General features: G+C 44.9%; 1 protein-coding gene across 6 annotated transcripts in view; it reads right to left on the bottom strand.

Moving 5' to 3' along the window:
- Window positions 1–17,799, bottom strand: part of TCF20 (transcription factor 20) — a 133,395-nt gene that overhangs the window by 36,265 nt on the left and 79,331 nt on the right. For all 6 annotated transcript variants that reach the window (XM_042050415.1, XM_042050414.1, XM_042050411.1 and 3 more), the window contains one exon: window positions 7,133–12,757. In XM_042050415.1, coding sequence (XP_041906349.1) covers window positions 7,133–12,721 — 5,589 coding nt within the window. In that variant the 5' untranslated portion in view covers window positions 12,722–12,757. Of the gene's footprint in view, window positions 1–7,132; window positions 12,758–17,799 lie in introns of those variants that run through there.

The following is a 17,799-nucleotide window of genomic DNA, read 5'->3' on the forward strand; positions in this document are numbered from 1 at the left end:
GCACAGAATGAGTTACATACATGAATTACTCACTTCCAGGATCATGACCCTTCAAATACCATATGCTAATGTCCCTCCTTACCCATAGACAAAATCCAAGAGCTAGATTCCTGTCTGCCTGTGCACACATCTGTCTACTCGTTCTTGGTAGGGAGCAGCTACATGGTTTGCACATCTGCTTTTCCATGACAGCAACACTAACGAACTGCATGTCAGAGGAGGAAAGAGAAAATTAACTTGCAAAGCACAGAGGAGGTAAAGAAAAAGCATATGCAACAAGCAGAGGAAATCAGCTGTGTGAGCCAGAAGGCTTTCCTCAGGCAGCGGGGCAAGAGAGTCAAGCTCAACAGGACCTTTCCACTGCCTGGGGATGGCTTCCGGCAGGCACACCTCTGAATACCCCATGGCCATCTCAGTGCTGCACGTAACCCTCTGTGAGCTGAAGGGATGAGGATACACTGCTTCCAGGGGAGAGCCCAGCACAACAGCTTGCTACAATAGGAAAAGAGAAATGCTAGAAGAAAACCTTTTTCCATTATTTGTCACAGGGGAGATAAATGGATTACTCTTACGGATGTTATACAGAAGAGCCCAGCATTGTGTTAGGATACTGTGTTTGTACGAGACATAATACAGAGCTTTAAACGGATTCAGGAGGGGGACAGTATCAGGCTTGTCCCTAACAAGCTGTGGGATGAGATGCAAAGGTTAGAGGGACAGGGTGCTAACGAGGGCACTCTGCCCTCAACTCCGAAATGTGCTGGCCACACTGGAACACACTTGCAGTCTTACAGATGTGAGCCAGGGACTCCTGAGGTTACAGAAGCCAACAGGGATACAGCAGGGAAATATCTCAAAGGAATTAAGGGGTGTTCCTCTAGGAAGGTGATGCAGCCTTTACACCAAAGCACGCAGCATGGGCCACAAACAGGAGTTGGAAGCCACCACACTGCTGGACAGTTATGATCCTTGGTGGGACAAACTGTGTGACTGGAGTGTGACTACTGATGGCTATGAGCTGTTCAGAAGAGACAGGAGAGGAGGGAGAGGTGGAGGGGTTGCCTTCTACATCAAGAGGTGCACTGAGTGTCAAGAGCTGTCTCTGAAGAACAGCCATGAGCAGGCCAAAAGCCTGTGGGTAAAAATCAGACACTGAGGCAACAAAAGGAACCTTGTGGCTGCGGTCTGCTACAGCTGCCTGACCAAGGGGAGCCTATTGATGAAACCTCCTTGCTCCAGTTACAGAAGGCATCGTGCTCACAGGCTCCAGTCCTGCTGGGGGACTTCAGCCACCTTGACATCTACTGGGAAAGTACCAAGGCAGGCTGTGGGCAATCCAGGGAACTCCTGCAATGCATGGAGAATAGCTTCTTGAGCCAGGTGATACCAGAGGGAACCTGATACTGGATTTGATGATCACCAGTGTAAATGAGCTAACTGGGGATGTCAAGATGGTAGGCAGCCTGGGTTAGAGCGATCACGCATTGGTGGATTTTGCAATCCTGAGGGATATGGGTTAGGTAAGGAGTAAAGTTAGGCCCCTTTGAACTTCAGGGAAGCAAACTTCCAGCTCTTCAAGGAGATAGTCAATAGCGTAGCTTGGGAGACTGCCCTTGCGGACAAGAGAGCAGAACTGAGCTGGCAGATTTTTAAGGAAGTCTTCCATAGAGTTCAAGAGCTAGAAATTCCCAGTAGCAAGAAATTGAGCAAGGAAGGCAAGAGACTGGATGGCTGAGTAGGGAACTCCTTGGCAAACTAAAGGGAAATAAACAAAGGCACAGGCAGTGGAAACAAGGACAGGTAATGTGGGAAGAGTATAGGGATGAAGTTCAGTTGTGGATGGATGGTTTGAGGAAGGCCAAGGCAAAGCTGGAACTGAACCTGGAAAGGAACACAAGGAATAACAGGAAGGGCTTCTACAGGTAGAACCAGAAAAGGAAGGACAAAGAAGGTGTACCCCCCACTATAAACAATGCTGGCAAACAGGCAACAATCGACGAGGAGAAGGCTGAGGTAACCAACAACTTTTTTGCATCAGCCTTCAATGGCAACCTCTCTTCCCACACCTCTCAAGTAGATGGATGACAGGATGGGGAATGGGACAGGCGAGGGCCTCTCCCACTGTATGCAAAGATCAGGTTCACAAACACCTGAGGAACCTGAATGGACATAAGTCTGTGGGATTCAAATAGATGCATCCCAGATTCCTGAGAGAATTTGCTGATGTTCCTAAACCATGCTCCATGGTATCTGAAAAGTTGGTAGTCAGGTGAAACCCCAGGTGACTGGGAAAAGGGAAACATTGTACACATCTCCAAAAAGGGTAGAAAGGAGAGCCCTGGGAACTACCAACCTAGCAGCCTCACCTCTGTGCCTGGGAAGATCATGAAACAGATCCTCCTAGAAGCTATCCTAAGGCACACGGGGGACAGGGAAGTGATTCAGGACAGCCAGCACGGCTTCACCGATGGTCAAGTCCTGCCTGACCAACCTAGTGGCTTTTTATGATGGAGTGACTCCTTCCTCCCTGGGAAAGGCTGAGGATGTAATTGATCTGGACTTCTGTAAGGCTTTTGACAGTCCCACACAACACCCTTCTCTCCAAACTGGAGAGCAATGGATTCGATGGATTAGGTGGATTAGGAATTGGTTGGACAGTTGCATCCAGAGGGTAGAGATCAACAGCTCAGAGTCCCAATGGGTATCAGTGACCAGTGGTGCCCCTCAGGGGTCTGTATTGGGACCAGCGTTATTTAATGTCTTCAGTAATGACACAGACAAAAGCATCAAGTGCACCCTGAGCAAGTTTGCAGATAACACCAAGTTGAGTGGTGCTCTTGACTCACCTGAAGGATGGGATACCATCCATAGGAATCTGGACAGGCTCAGAAGTGGGTACATGGAAATCTCATGAGGTTTAACAAGACCAAGGGCAAGGTGCTGCACCTGGGCTGGGGAGATCCCTGGTATCAACACAGGCTGGGGATGCACAGGTCGAGAGCAGCCCTGCCAAGAAGGACTTGGGAGTGCAGGTGGACAAGAGGCTGGACATAACCCAGCAATGTGAATTCACAGCCCAGAAAGCCAATTGTATCCTGGGATGCATCCAAAGCAGCTGGACAGCAGGGTGAGGGAGGGCATTCTGCCCCTCTGCTCTGGTGAGACCCCACCTGCAGTGCTGTATCCAGCTCTGGGGCCCTCTGCACAAAAAGGACATGGACCTGGTGGAGCGAGTCCAGAGGAGGCCACCAAAATGATTAAAGAGATGGAGCACCTCTCCTTACAAGGAAAAGATGAGAGAATTGGGATTGTTCAATTTGATAAAGAGAAGGCTTCAGGGTGACCTAATTGTGACCTTCCAGTACCTGAAGGGAAACCTACAAGAGAGAGGTTATTTACAAGAACGTGTAGTGACAGGATAAGGGTGAATGGTTTCAAACGGAGTAGGTTTAGCTTAAAGATTAGGAAGAAATTCTTTACTGTGAGGGTGGTGAGGCACTGGAACAAGTTATCCAGAGCAGCTGTGGATTGCCCATTCCTTGAAGTGAAGGCCAGACTGGATGAGGCTCTAAGCAGCCTGGTCTAGTGGGAGGTGTCCCTACCCACAGCAGGTGGGTTGATCTCTAAGGTCACTTCCAACTCAAGTCATTCTATGATTCTGTAACAAAACAAAGTGTACACACAAGACAATGGTCTCTGACTCTGAAAAGTTCCGTTTTATAAACAGATTAAAAACGGACCCAGACAGAACAGTGGAGAGCACTGAAAGACTATGTATTACTTATCATACACAAAAAGTAAGCAGTATTTCTTGCAGCCTTAAATAAAAAGGATTAGGAAGAAATAATTTTTAAATCAAATGAGACTCTGAATCTAAGTGACATGAAAATCAGAATAAAATGGCAGACAGTGGATTAAAGATGATGTAGATTAAAAGTCATGTTTTAAAGTGAGATTTTGAAAACTCACAATGAATTCAAGAACAATTTTTAAGTTTGTGCCAGAAGAACATGAATCTGGAGAAAAAAGGAAGCTCTATGAGACTCTGGAAGAAAGTGATTGAGTTACCCAAAGCTACTTAAAAGCATGGTATTCCAGGATAAAGGGAAGAAAAGCACAAGCAAACTTCAGTGAACCCCTGCACTGGTTTGGGCAAATTTGGAAATATATCCTCTGATAAAAGGCAGGTTACAACCAGCCCTCCCCCCACCAGGTTCAGGAAAAAATGAATTTTCCTCGAAGGAAAGAGATAGAACTATTTATTTAACAAACACACAGGAAAAGGATACTAATGCTAAATAATGAAACCTCTTGTTGTAGAGAGAAAACCTGGGAAAATTTCAGAGTCCTTCCGTAGTGTTTCTCTTCCCCTCCTTGGAGCTGGGACGGGGTGGTGGGCCCACTTCCAGGGCCAAGGCCTCAGTGGAAATTCCTCCCGATGTATTCTGATGTTGAAACCATCCAGCAGAGAAAAAGGGAAGAAAACAAAGTCCCAGGAAAACAAAAGTTCAACTCTCCATCTCTCTCTGGAGAAAAAAGGAGCTGAAAAACTGGACGAAAGCAAGGTACTTTCCCTACTCTCGCTCTGCTGCCGCAGCTGAACACAGAGAGCCGTCTCTACCTCTGTGTCCTTGAAAACACGAAAACAAACTGCAAACTGCTTAGAAAGTTCCCTCGGTTTTGTCTCTCTCCCCTCTCAGGCTCAGTTTAAAGGCATAGAAAGGCACAAAATTAATTTCTGGGCATGGGGCAGTGATATGGGGATATACATCATAAAGTCACCCCAAGACAACCCCACAGAAAAAGCATGAAGAATGAACAACAGCCTCTGAAAAATACAGTGGAAAGCAAGGAGGTAATCAAAAGACACAGGCAGAAAACAAAGGTGGAACAACACTTCAAAAGCAGCACAGCTGATAGTGACAATGTAGCCTACAGAAAAATGGAAAATTACGCATTGGATCTGATCCTTAACTGGGAAAAGATCACCATAAACACCAATAACAATTGCAGTAGAGCACAACTGAAGCCACAGTGGAGGACAAGAGCCCCAGACAATGCACTCAAAGAACTCTGAGATGAAAAAAGAGAAAGGAAATTAAGAGGTAGTTGCAAAGGCAAGAGAGGCCACAGGCATTTTGTCTTTTTTTTTTTTTTTTTTAAATGAGAAACACTTATGTCTACTGGTATTATGAGGGAAAAGAAAAGACAGGAGCTGAGCAACTGATTAAGGGAAAGAGGTAGAGGAAAAGGACACAAAGTTCAAGGGAGATAAAGAGATATTTTTGTACGGTGCCATACGGGCAGATGAAACAGTTAAGAAGAAGAGGAAAAAAATGTTTTACTTGTAAGGAGGAGATGATTGTAACAGTTGGAAGAAAGTGATAAAGGGTAAGTCGAAACATATTCAATCAGAAAGTCATAAAGATTCCATGCAGAGAAAGAACTAGATGTCAAACAACATGCAAAACCCATATAAAAATGTGGATAACGGGCTGCTATTATTTAACAAGTTTGATTAGAGCCTCTCAACACAGCATGTCTTAGCACAGCTGGGACATAAAAAGGATCACTGGAGGATAACTCAAGTGCTTCAAGAACTTGTAGAGAAGGCATTTGCTGTTGGGAAAACCAGAATCCTACGTGAAAGACACACCCTACACACAGTAGAAAGGGAAAATCAGGCTGGAGAGATGCAAATTCAAAATACTGGTGAACTACAAGACAAATGAAAGCATGGCCACCATTGCGAGTAGAATCCAAACAGTGGTGGAGAACCTGAAAGAAACCTTGCAATTATCAAGAGATAAGAAATTCAGCAGTTGCATCAGAACAAGAATGCAGGCATGGCTCGATGAAAACCAAATGAAATTAACTGACTATGTTTAATGAGAGACTAGGAACAAGAATGCAAGCCAAATCAAGTTAGGGCAAAGAAGCATGTAATTACTGTCACTGAACAGTTGAGTGAAAATTTAGAACAAGCCAGGAATCAAACTTGAGGAGCAAAAGCTCATGGGGAGGAAACAAGTATGCTGTATGTAACAATACAGAGGAAAGAAGATAAAAACTGGATCCCAACACTGTTTAGAAAAGGAACATCATGAAGGCAACAAGAAAAAGTAGTTCTATGCCTCTCCCATGTCTGACCCAGGACAAAGCCCAATACAAAGTAAGATAACCATAAATAAAGGGATGCAGGATACTGATGATGGCAAAGCAAGGCACATAACTGTGGTTTTAAAGCATCAGCTTCTGCCTCAGGAAATCAACAATAGTAAGCGTGTCCATCCTCAACCAGGCAGTTGTGAATAAAGTTTTTCCTTTGTCCCTGCTTTAAGTATACCTCCTTCTTCTTGCCCACTGTATACCCGTGCTCTGGAGAGGGTCAACTATCAGTATTGTCTGTGAATATTGAATTCATCAATACTAAACCCACAAATATTTCGTTCAATGCTTACAGACCTCTGTGCAATTCTATGATCTATCCACCTTATTTTGTAAGGACTGTAAATTCTCCTACAGTTGTGTAGTATGTATTACAGTGAAGAGTAACTCACTGGAAGGGGCCCCTGCTGAAAGCAGAGCCAACTTTGAAGGTAGATCCAACTTCAGATGTAAAGATGCTTAGGGCCTTGCCCAGAACCAAGTTCTGCATCTCCAAAACCAGGGCATTCCACAGCTTTTCTGTCATTTCCCCTCCCTCAATCCAATGTTTGACTACCCTCACTGAAATTTTTTGCCTAGTTGAACCAGAATTTTCTTTGCTGCAGTTTGTGTCTGCTACCACTTGTCTTTTCACTGTATGACTCCAAGAAGAGCCCTAGAGCTTCTATCTAACAGGATAGAAGAAGGAAGGGAAAAGAGATCACTGCAGTTACGAGAAAGCCTTTGGACATCCAGAACTTTAACTAGGTAATAAGCGCCCAGCTTTTTGATGTCCAAACAATCTTGTCTGATCAGGTGTGGCAGAGATCTAAATGAGGCCATCAAAAGGACATCACTAGAGATTTATTGAAGATGAAAGACGGTTGTTTAAGAAATGAGAGAAGAACAAGAAAAATCGTATTCCAAACAGCATATATTTGCTAATGAAAGAAAATAATTTTGTATAGCAAGGTTAGGTACTCACCATCTCTCTTGCAATCTCCACAGCTTCCTGCAGCCCATAGAGCCTGCCACAGACCAGGTAGATCCCATTGGCCCAGAGAATACAACCCTCATGGACCCAAAATTCATTGCTGTCAAGAGGTAGTTCAGGAATTTGTAACTCCAGCTCAGTGCCACCTTCTGAAGTGGGCATAGATGGTTTTGAGTCCAAAGGAGTCTTTTCACCACCACTGCCACCATCAGTGGTTGCTTTTTTACAAGAAGCTCCCCTTGAAAGTGACCGAGAAGCTCCGCTACAGTCCTCAGAGCGGTGCCGCCTCTTAAAGCGAGGATGAGCAGCCAGGCTTCTTTGTTCCTTCTGTTCTTGCTGTTCCTCCTCCTCTTCAGTATCTGTCTTGGAACCATTAGAAGCACTTTTGTGCCGTACCTTGACCTTGCTCTGCATTTCTGTGGCCCTCTTTGGAGGTGGGTTCTTGGGCAAGGTAGCTGCATAATCCTGGGGGTAGAAAGGACCAAAGAGGTCACCCATGTTACGATAGCTGGCCCATTTGCCACACAGGCAGCAAACCAGATGCCCCAAGACAGAAGACTCCGTTACTACAGGGCCTTGCAGCATGAAAGTTGAGGTGGGCAGCACTTTGCTCTCCGCATTGCTAGGAGGGGGTGTTGAAGATCTCTGTCCTTTCCGACCCCTCACCAATTTGTTCTGCTCCTCTTCCTCTGCATTTATGATTGTGCACACAGCGCCTAATTCACACTTGTTTACCACATGAATATAAGGGAAAAAGGACTTATTCTTGGAGTCAGTTTTATCTACAGACTGGGTAGCATATTTAAGTTTGATCTCTGGTTCTTGAGGCTCCACGATTGGAGCAGCCCGTCTAGGCTTCCGCTTCCGTGGCTGTGCTGCAGGTTTTCGCCTCTCCCTCCTTTGCCTCTTGGGCTTTGGCTCACCAGCACCCACCCCTTCTGCAGGCTGTGATGGCACTGGTGGGGGAGGCGGGGGCACAGGCAGCTGCTGCTGTTGCTGCTGCTGCTTCTTCTGCTTGTTCACGCTCCCAATTGGTCTCCCCTTTTTCTTTCCAGAGGGGAAATATCCCTTTGGAGGGAAACCATCTGGCTTGGGTGAAATGTTTGTCACATCTCCATCTTTTTCCTCAGACTTTGGATTTGGTTCAGAAATGAACACACTGGAAGGGGAAATTGTTTTTGAGTCAGAAAAGGTGAGAGTTCCAGCTCCACTTACAGATCCATCAGACCTTCCCTGACCACCTGACTTCTGAGAAGGTGGTGGTGCTGCACTGGATCCTGCTCCTTCTTTACCACCACTGGTTGTTTCAGGGACCTCTTTTTTATTTTTATCATCCTCACTGCTTTGCCACTCTTCTGAAGATCTTGGAACAGTTTTTTCACCAGTTGTATCCTGGCTTGCTGGCCCCACTTGATCTGACATCTCTCCTTTTCTCTTCTCAGCCTCTGGTCCATGTCCAGCCACATTTCCTCCTTCAGGTCCACTCTTGAGGGACAGGATGTCATCAAGAGTGACAGTATCTGGACCAGTTTCAGCACTGTTGGTAGAAACACTTCTCCTAATATTGGGAGACGTAATTTTTTGAACAATAGCTTCCAGTTTTAATCCTCGTCCCTTTCTTGGGGGCAATATTTTGGTCTTTGCCGGGCTTGTGAGGGAAACAGCAGGGCAATTCCTACTATCAGGACTTGGCAGGTCCTTGAAAGAATCTCCCTTTGCAACTGACTTGCCAGCATCTTGGCTTTGAGATGAATGGGCATAGGAGTTGTATGTTTTATCGGCTCCTTCTTTTGCTGAAGTCATCAGTCGCCCTTTATCTTCACTGCCACTGTTCTTCATATCATGTGGCTGTCTTTTGGTAGGGATAGGCGAGATGAAAGAACGGACCCTCCTCCTCATAATTAATGGGTTTTGAGGAGACTGGTCTTCCTGGCCAGGGAGCCTAAGCATAGCATTACTAGGCTTGGGCAAATCTGTAGATTCCTCTCGTCGATGCCCATCACTTTCTTGAGGGCAAAACCTTTTTTGGTTGGCTGCTCCAAGAGGGCCGCTGCTTTTGGCAGGAGAAGTTTGCCGAGAGAGGTCCCAACCAGATTCATGATGCTGCAACTTCTGGTTGCCGTGTTTCAGTTCAGTGCATTTGCTCTGAGTACTGTCACCCCCCATGACACAGCGCCCAGCTTCCTGGCTTCCAGTATCATGATAAGAGCCACCTTGAAGGTACATCATTCCATCCTTGTCATTTTTTAAGGGACTCCTTACTCTTTCCAGAAACTGCTGCTGTCTCAGGCTCTTCCTTGCTCCTTCCTGCCTGTGCTGAGCTGCAGCAATCACACCCTGAGCAGTGCTGCTTGCCCAATCTTTGTATTCTTCTTGCTGTTGCTGGTATATCTGTCTCTTGTAATGATACTGGGAATTCAAACTCTGGTTGGGGTCACCAAAAGCATGAGGCCTAGCATTTGTGTGATATGCTGAAGCCAGAGATGGACCTTCCGAATTCTGAGGGTAGACAGAATGCAAGGAACCCCTGCTAACTCTTTCAGATAGTGTCATGTGTGGGTTCATGTGATGCAGATCTGCCCCTGGGCCTCTGCTTCTGCCTGGTGACATTTTAAGCTTATCAGCAAGATCCTGATATTGAGAGGGTGATTTACCCCTTCCAGTTCTGCCAGGCGCTCGTCTCATTTGTGTCGATCTGCTGTCCTGCTGGGGCATGTAGTCTGGAGCAGCATCGGAGACTGCAGCTCCAGGGCTGGCATTGCCTCGAAAAGATTCATGCTTGATGCCAGCGGGATGACAATGGTCTCCTGTTTTTTTATTATTGAGACTAGCTGAGCTTTTAGACTGTTCAAAATCTTCTTCCTTTATTTGCCCACTGTGAGCTTTCATCTTTGTTTCCATGGATACTAAACCACCAGGGAGTATTACTGACTGGCTCAAGCCGGGGGCAAGACGTTCACTCCTTCCACTTCTGGCCTCAGGACCCATGTGCCCCATGGGGTGAGGGCCAGGATCTCTTACAAGTTGCCTTAATGGAGATATGTCACAGATCACTGATCTCCTCTCTGAGAGCGCCCCCCCCTCATGGGCAGCAGACTGAGACTCCACATCAAACTTTCTAGCAATAGGGTAATCAGCTAAATTTATCTGCTTCATGTCTGGAGCTGCACTGCTAGACTTCCTATCCCAGGGACCCCAGTGAGGGCCTTCCAGGAGGGACCCCATGCTTTTGTTTAAGAGGCCTCTATTGGTCAATTCATTGGTTTGACTAATTAAAACATTTGGCCTCATGGCTCCCTCCAAACTCCCAGCCATCCCAGAATGCTCCTGTGCATTCCTAGAGTACCTTCTGTCTGGATGATGGTGGTAGCCCTGTAAAACCTCCTGTAGGAGGCTAGGAAACTTCTCATTACGGCCTTTGCGCTCACTATGCCCAGGGAAATCCCCCTTTTCTTGACCAGAAGGATACTGTGGAAAGCCACCAATATTTCTCTGTATACCAGGTGCTATATTATCCTTGTAGCTGTATCTTAAACTGCCAGGGGACTTGGAAGATTCTGTTCTTGCAGGAAAATTTGGCCCAACAACTGCATGACCAGGCTGGCTGTTCCCATCTCCATTATGGTTAGTGTTATCGCCACTTTTGCTCCCTTTACTTCCTCCTTGAGTTTCTTGCTGTGTCCCTGCATGCCCAGCTTCTTTTGCTCCACTAGTGCTAGCTGGTGCCTGAGGGGTTGTGGAAGCATCATCTTGGGCAGGTTTATCTTGTCCACCTGACTTTTCTACTCTTCCTGTCATGGCTTCCCGGGAGACAATCACCCCAACTGCCTTTTCATTCACTTTTGGGGCATTTTCCACAGCCACCACAGCTTCCTTCCCATCAGGGGAGGCCACATCTTCCCTAGCTGCAGGACTGCTGCTGAGTTTTGATGGCTCATTCTGAGAGCCTTGTGCTGGTGAGGAGTTGGGCCTCTCTAAATTACCCCCTTTGTAAGTGGTGTCTGAGCTGGTGCTCTGGCCACTTAGCTGTCTCACCCTTTCCCCATGATCCTCTGAACTACTGGAACAGCCACCATCCAGTGACTCTGCCAGGGGAGACTTGAGTTGCTCCTCTGCCTGGGAGGAGCCTTCTGAGTTGGTGCAGCTGTCGGCCTTCTTGGAAGAGGATGATCTTTTGGAACTTTTTTTCTGAGGTGCCAAGGCATCCGAGAGCAACATGTGCTGGACTGTATTGGGCAGATTCGCCACTTGAGAACTGAGAGCACTCAGGCTGCTCAGTCCTGGATCTGTGAGCCTTTTTTCCTGCAGCCCTTCCAGTCCAAACCCCTTGAATCCACCTGCATGAGCATTGGGGCTTGGCATCATAGATGGTGTAGGACTAAGCTGAGGCATCATCTGCAGGATTCGGTTTCTAGAACCCATGGACATGTTGCCTTGCCCACACTGGAGATTTTCTCCGCCTGGCATGAGTGGAGAAGGGGTAGAGCTGCAGCTTGGAGACTGAACCACAGATGCAGCAGGAGATGGATTAGAGATTGGACTGAAGTTTTGGTGGAACTGCATCGGTGACCTTACAGGAACTTCAGTCTGGCTGTACTGTCCCACTTGACTTTGAAGAGAGAGTTTGGTGGCAGCATTTGAATACTGCATTACGTGCTGAGGTGGGTGCTGCTGCTGCTGCCCCTGCTGCCCACTTTGGGGCAGCTTAGACTGCTCAAAGCTTTTCATCGGTTGAGTTTGAAAGCTGTAGTTTGACTGGGTCCCATAGGCCTGTGCATTGGAACCCACAGCATGGCCTTCGTACTGTGACCCAGAATTCACATTGTAGCTTCCGTCATAATTCTGTCCTGACTGGCCAAAACGCTGTGGGGAAGGGAAAGAGGAGGAGGAGGATGACGAAGGCGGCTGATAGTGTTGGCTGAACTGACCCACTCGTAACTGGTAGCCTGAAGCAGAGGAAGGCAGGGTGGATGGACGCTGCATTGGCTGCAAGTGTGAGGTGCTAGAAGCAGACTGGCTGGAAGCCTGGGGTAAAGGCTGATGAGATTGATAGATCTGCTGTCTCAGCTGCTGCACCTGCTGCTGCTGGCTAGAAGCCTGCTGCTGATACTGGGCACTCCCTGGAGAAAAAGGACCAGTATAATCCTGTTGATAGTGGGATACACCCCCAAGGGTCGAGTGCTGTGTTTGGAACTGGCCCACATGTCCCTCACTCCCATACTGACTCCCAAAGCTACTCCCTTGAGGGGGCCCATAGCTCTGTACTGGTCCAGAAGGCCTGCGCTGAGGCGGCTGCTGCCCTCCTGACACCACTGGATCTTTGTTGGCAGCCATATAGTAAAACTCTCCTGCTTCTTTCCTGAAACCTTGGTAGCTCTGATGGCCAGAGCTCTCACCAGGCATTGCTGTAGAGGCTCCTGTTGCTCCACGACGTCCACTGCCAGCACCTCCTCCAAAGCTCTGGAACATCTGGGCCTGCTGGCGGGGGCTGAACTCTTCCAGTCGGGATGAAGTGTGCACTTCCTGCGGGTAGCTCTGCTGGTTTCCGTGATAACTACTTTGCTCCCGAAAGGACTGCATGCTGTTCAGCAGCAGAGCGGTAGCTCGAAAGCCCTCCTAAATATGGAGAAAAAGAGAGGGGAAAAAAAGGTATAATATGCTTCCCAGTCACACCAGTACCCCACTCAATTTCCCTGTTTTAACACCAATTAAAATTTAGTATTTCTCTCCTACCTCCTGGTACATCAATGTTTAACCCCTCTTCTTGCAACCTGCCAACCTTCTAGGTAATGCAGGCCAGTAGCCCATCACCAGTTGGAGTGCATTTCCAGCATTAATATTTCCCCACCAGCATTTACTAACCGGCTGTGTTTATGTGCCCCTGAAGAGAGAAGCTTCCAACAATATTTGCAAAGCAAAGGAGAGCAATCCTCACCCTCCAGCTATTCCCTATGGCTAACACTGGGAGTAATCCAAGTATTCTGCTGCCATGTGGAAAGATGTGACAAGAACCCTGCAACTCTTTCAAACCACACTTGGATTTACCACAGGGATGATATCCAAGGTCCATGTTTCACACTGGGAAAGATCTCTATTAGCAAACACTCAAGATACAATTGACCAAAGCTCAAACCAAGATAACCCAATGAAAGAATCTATGTGAACGTGTGAAAGAACTGGCACCAGCATACTCAATGCTCAGTTCCTGAGTAATTCCAGTTACACTCCTAGGTGAAAACCAACACAAGACAACACATCGCATTTTCCCGCCCTGCCATCTGCTTTGCTTTACAGGATGGAAAGTTGAAACAAGTTCACTCTATTTGAGCAAAATAGTCTACAACTTCATCCCTTAGGACTTTTCTATTACCGTGAATGAAACATAACTGAAAATGTTTGTCAGTCAGAATATATATTTTGGAATACCATGTATGATCATCTACATTCACATAATCAACTCGTAAGTAAACAAACTCCAGGAAGGCTCTCCTATGTATTTCAACATATTGTTCAGTATGTGGAATTATGACTCACCCTCAAGGACTGGACTACAGCTGCAAAATTGTTTGGGGACCCTGGCTAGTCCCTCTAATAAAAGCCTGACACATTACTAGATGCATTAAGAACAGTACAATAATGAACAAGTATGTGCATATATACTGCCTTTAAAAACCAAAGCCAAACAAACAAAGAAAAAAACCGAAACCAACCAACCAAAACAAAACCCCCAAATTAGCAGATGACAAAAGCATTTCATGTCTGAAACACCTTGTGGTTTTCTCTTCCTGAAAAAAAATATGGATAAAGCCACCTGGAGAGACTCCTTCCTTTGAAAGAATGTTAAGACAATGCTCGCCCTTTTCCAGGAAACAGAACCCCAACTCCTCAGATTGGAGACTTCCTGGAAGAGTTGTCTGCATTATGTTTTTATATTTAGCCATGTTTTGTGTTTGCCACATTCAACTGAACCCACTGAAAATTAAATTCTAGCTTTGCACTCAAGTTTTGTTCAAGTAGATCACCAAACTCACAAAAAAACCCCCAGGCACACAAATGAGATGCAGGCAAGATCTGGTATCCTATTCTTTTCCCATCTGCCTCCCAAGGCTATTTTTTTTATTAACATGTATGTTATCTATAGAAGACTCTAACTCTACCACTAGAGTCTTTCATCTGGGTTTCTGCTATCTGTGTATGGGGGCTACAGAACACACAGGCACAAAACCACCCCGCAGCACTGCATGTCTCCGCAGCCCCTCTCCTCTAACTCAAAGGCCTCTTTGTGTTGTAACCTTGGTTCATGCAGCTTGACGTACATCATAATATTACTAGAATCAAAAGGGAACTGTCAAATTGTTAATACTTCAAATTCTGTCCCTCTTCTTCTAGGAATTCAACTTTACTGCTGTTCTAATCTTATATTTTAAGTGTCATAAGAGAGATCTGCTGTTCTGCTGAACTTCCCCTTTTTTAGCATTTTAAAGACTACATATATCACACGAATAACACTTCTATGAATGCCACACTGTGCCAATCTGTCCAGTTCAGACTTATTATGGATAAGCCCCTCCTTTTTCTGTATCATTCCTTTTGATGTTTCATCAGTTTGAAGCTCCAGCCCTATTGGGCTAGGACTAAAATCGGGATACCTAAGGCAAACTGCTTTCTTCCCTTTTTTGTGTGATTTGGTGTTAAGGCAAAAAACATGAGGAGGAAGAAAAGGAAAAAAACCATACATAGAAGAAAGCTATCAAGCTAAAGGTAAGAGAACATCTACTCTAACTGGCAGATGTTAAAAGCAGCTTCTCTAGATAAGCAGTTTGGGGCTCTGCAATCAGCAACATTCACGTGCTATGGAGACTGCGTGCACACCCTGGCTATCACATGCTTGGCATCCATCCTCTTTTCATGAAAGCAACATTTCCATCCTCTCACAGGCTCAGTCTCCCACAGAATCTCAGACTAAATTTTTAAACACAACTTTACCAAAACTTACTTTGCATAGTCTGGACAAGATCTCAGGAAGCCTCTTCTGCATTACATTATACAAAAACTTTAATCTCTGATGATATTCATTCTCTGTAACCCTACCAATAGGCTTGAAAACTGCTACATTTTCAAGCTAATGTATGCTAACAATGCTGGCAAACATTCTTAAGACTTCTTCACTATTAAAAAAGAATAATTTAAATTATATAATGAATAGAAACAGCACAAGATACTGTAAAATGCCCTTAAGAACAGAGACACAGTAAAGGTCAACCAAGGCACAAATTCTTATCCTCCATAATCTCATGTAACCATGTAACATTTATTTAGCCCAGAAGTTATATATGCTAACTCAAAACAGGAAGAACATATTTTTCTTCTTCAGTTTTTTATTTTTTTCAATCTTGGAATTTACCCTGACAAACAAATAAGAAGTTTTCATCAGGACAATACTTGCTTTGAGTATCTCACAAGGAGCCTAACTTGAGTAACATAACCAGCAGAACAGCTGCCAAAGAGAAAAAAGGCATTTCATTAATAACAGGCGTAAAAAAAGATAGGACGTGCTCTGACCGATTACATCACTGATAATTTAAGACGCACAGCACACTTTCTGTCATTAATGTACTAAATACAGAACTATTACAATCACTACTGCAATAGCCTTTCTTAATAGTAACAGCCTTGTAAAGTGCTTAAATATAAGTGCTATGTTCTCAGCAAAACCACCAAGAATAATCCCCTGGACAAGCCTTGTTAATAAAATACATTCAGACAGATAAGGCCTTCAAAGTCTACCCATATCCACATGAAAGAAAGTATTTATTTTATTTTTTACTGGAAGCCTTTAAAGAAAACATTTTCAGCTGGTACATACTCCTCCTCATGCACGAAGCCAAGAGGACAATGCACCAGCTGCCAACTAGAGACTACAACACAATCATACAAACCTCCGTAATGATGGTACATATCCGTAATGCCATCCCCAGCAGAAGGGACAAACTCCTGCCTCCAAAAATGTGCTCTATTAACAGCCACAAATTACACACATTTACAGTACTTTCCAACACACACAATATGCAAAGCCTTCGTCGCTTATTCAAAGGGAAGGTAAGAGTCTGGCACGGCTTTCACTACTCCAGTGTCACACCTACACTCTTGCTACATGTGCACGCAGCTCTCTCAATAAAGCTGCATGACTTTAAAGTATTTATAGCCTGTAGCTGTAGAGCCATCTAAGCATATCCATCTAGACACTGCAGACTACACTCACTAGGCTAAGCAGTTTCACTCTGCTCCAACACATTCATTTCTACCCCAATAGCCCAGTAATCAAAATTTGCCTTCGACCTGGCAGGAACAAAGGAAGCATATGTGTGGCTGATAAAAAACAGCCTCACTTACAGAATCACTGCACAGAAGTTTGAATAAAAGAAGCAATAGGTCCTCTTACCCAAATCTCAGACTTATTTGTGAAACATGTTATTTCAAGCAGTGTATCAATTTACCTTCTTCACATGATCTTATTTTTAAGTATAATGCAGATTTTGTATCTTGTTTAATCATTTGAAACAGCCTTATAGAACTTTTTTAACATAGGAGTTCCTCAAAATATGAAGCTACTGCATTGTGACCTCACTGTGAGCAAGATCATCTAATGCTAGTCAACAGCATGTAAGCACCTTTCAATGGTTCCTGCATGTATATCAGAGTGCCCCCAACCAGTACTGATTAACAGAATTCATCAGTACTCCCACACCAAGATTACTCTGTGAAATGATCTTCTGCAATATACCATGCTAGGCTTTCTTTTAAAGCCACATAAATCTTTAAAACTCTTTTTGGTCCTGATTATCAAAGACCGGACAAATAACAGGACAGCTGCCCAGATCTTCCCACGTAACACTGATGCCAACATAGTAGTGCATCACTACAGACAGCTCGTAACAAGTGAGCTAAAAACCAAAATACAGTGGGGATACGCCTAATTCTTGATGATAAGCCTACAAAGGAGCAAATGAAGCCACCACCAGTTCATTCAATAGGACATAAGTGAGGTCTTTCCACTTCGTTAAATTTTCTTTAGATTTGGGTTGACTACCACGATCCATCTGTGCAGAGAAGTCTCAGGCAGCAGTCAAATGCAATATATCTTTAGTGCTCTGTCAAAAGCCTCTCACTTCCTAGCATGCTTATCAGGAAAGAAAATACAGTTACAGGCAGGTGACAAACAGTAAGATAATATTTTCCACAGTCCAGAATGTACATAAAAATCTTGGGGGGGGGTTATAGAGTGTCCAGAGTTCTGATTAAAATAGACTTACTTCCTAAATGCTGTGCAAGTAACAGATACATATGTAAGATTGCAGCCATTTCTTGCCACAACTCATACAACATGCAAAAATTACTATTTTTGTCCCCTCCTCATTGTATCTTCTTAAACTAGCAGAGAACACACATAACCAAAACAATCCCAAAAGGCAGAACCTGAGTATGAGCAATTCAGGGGCATATTTTGTAAATAAATAATCCCTGTGCTCAAAATTAAGCCAGATATACTGGAAAAAAGGATTTCCATGTACTGAGTACCATTTCTACTGTTAAGGACAAGTTGCTAACCCTCATTTCTGCAGGTACAGAGTTATTACGTGCACACCTGATCAGTGGCT

This window comes from Corvus kubaryi, unplaced genomic scaffold, assembly GCF_017639235.1.
Source record: "Corvus kubaryi isolate FWS band 111438036 unplaced genomic scaffold, C.kubaryi_AGA036_p1.0 74, whole genome shotgun sequence".
NCBI lineage: Eukaryota > Metazoa > Chordata > Aves > Passeriformes > Corvidae > Corvus > Corvus kubaryi.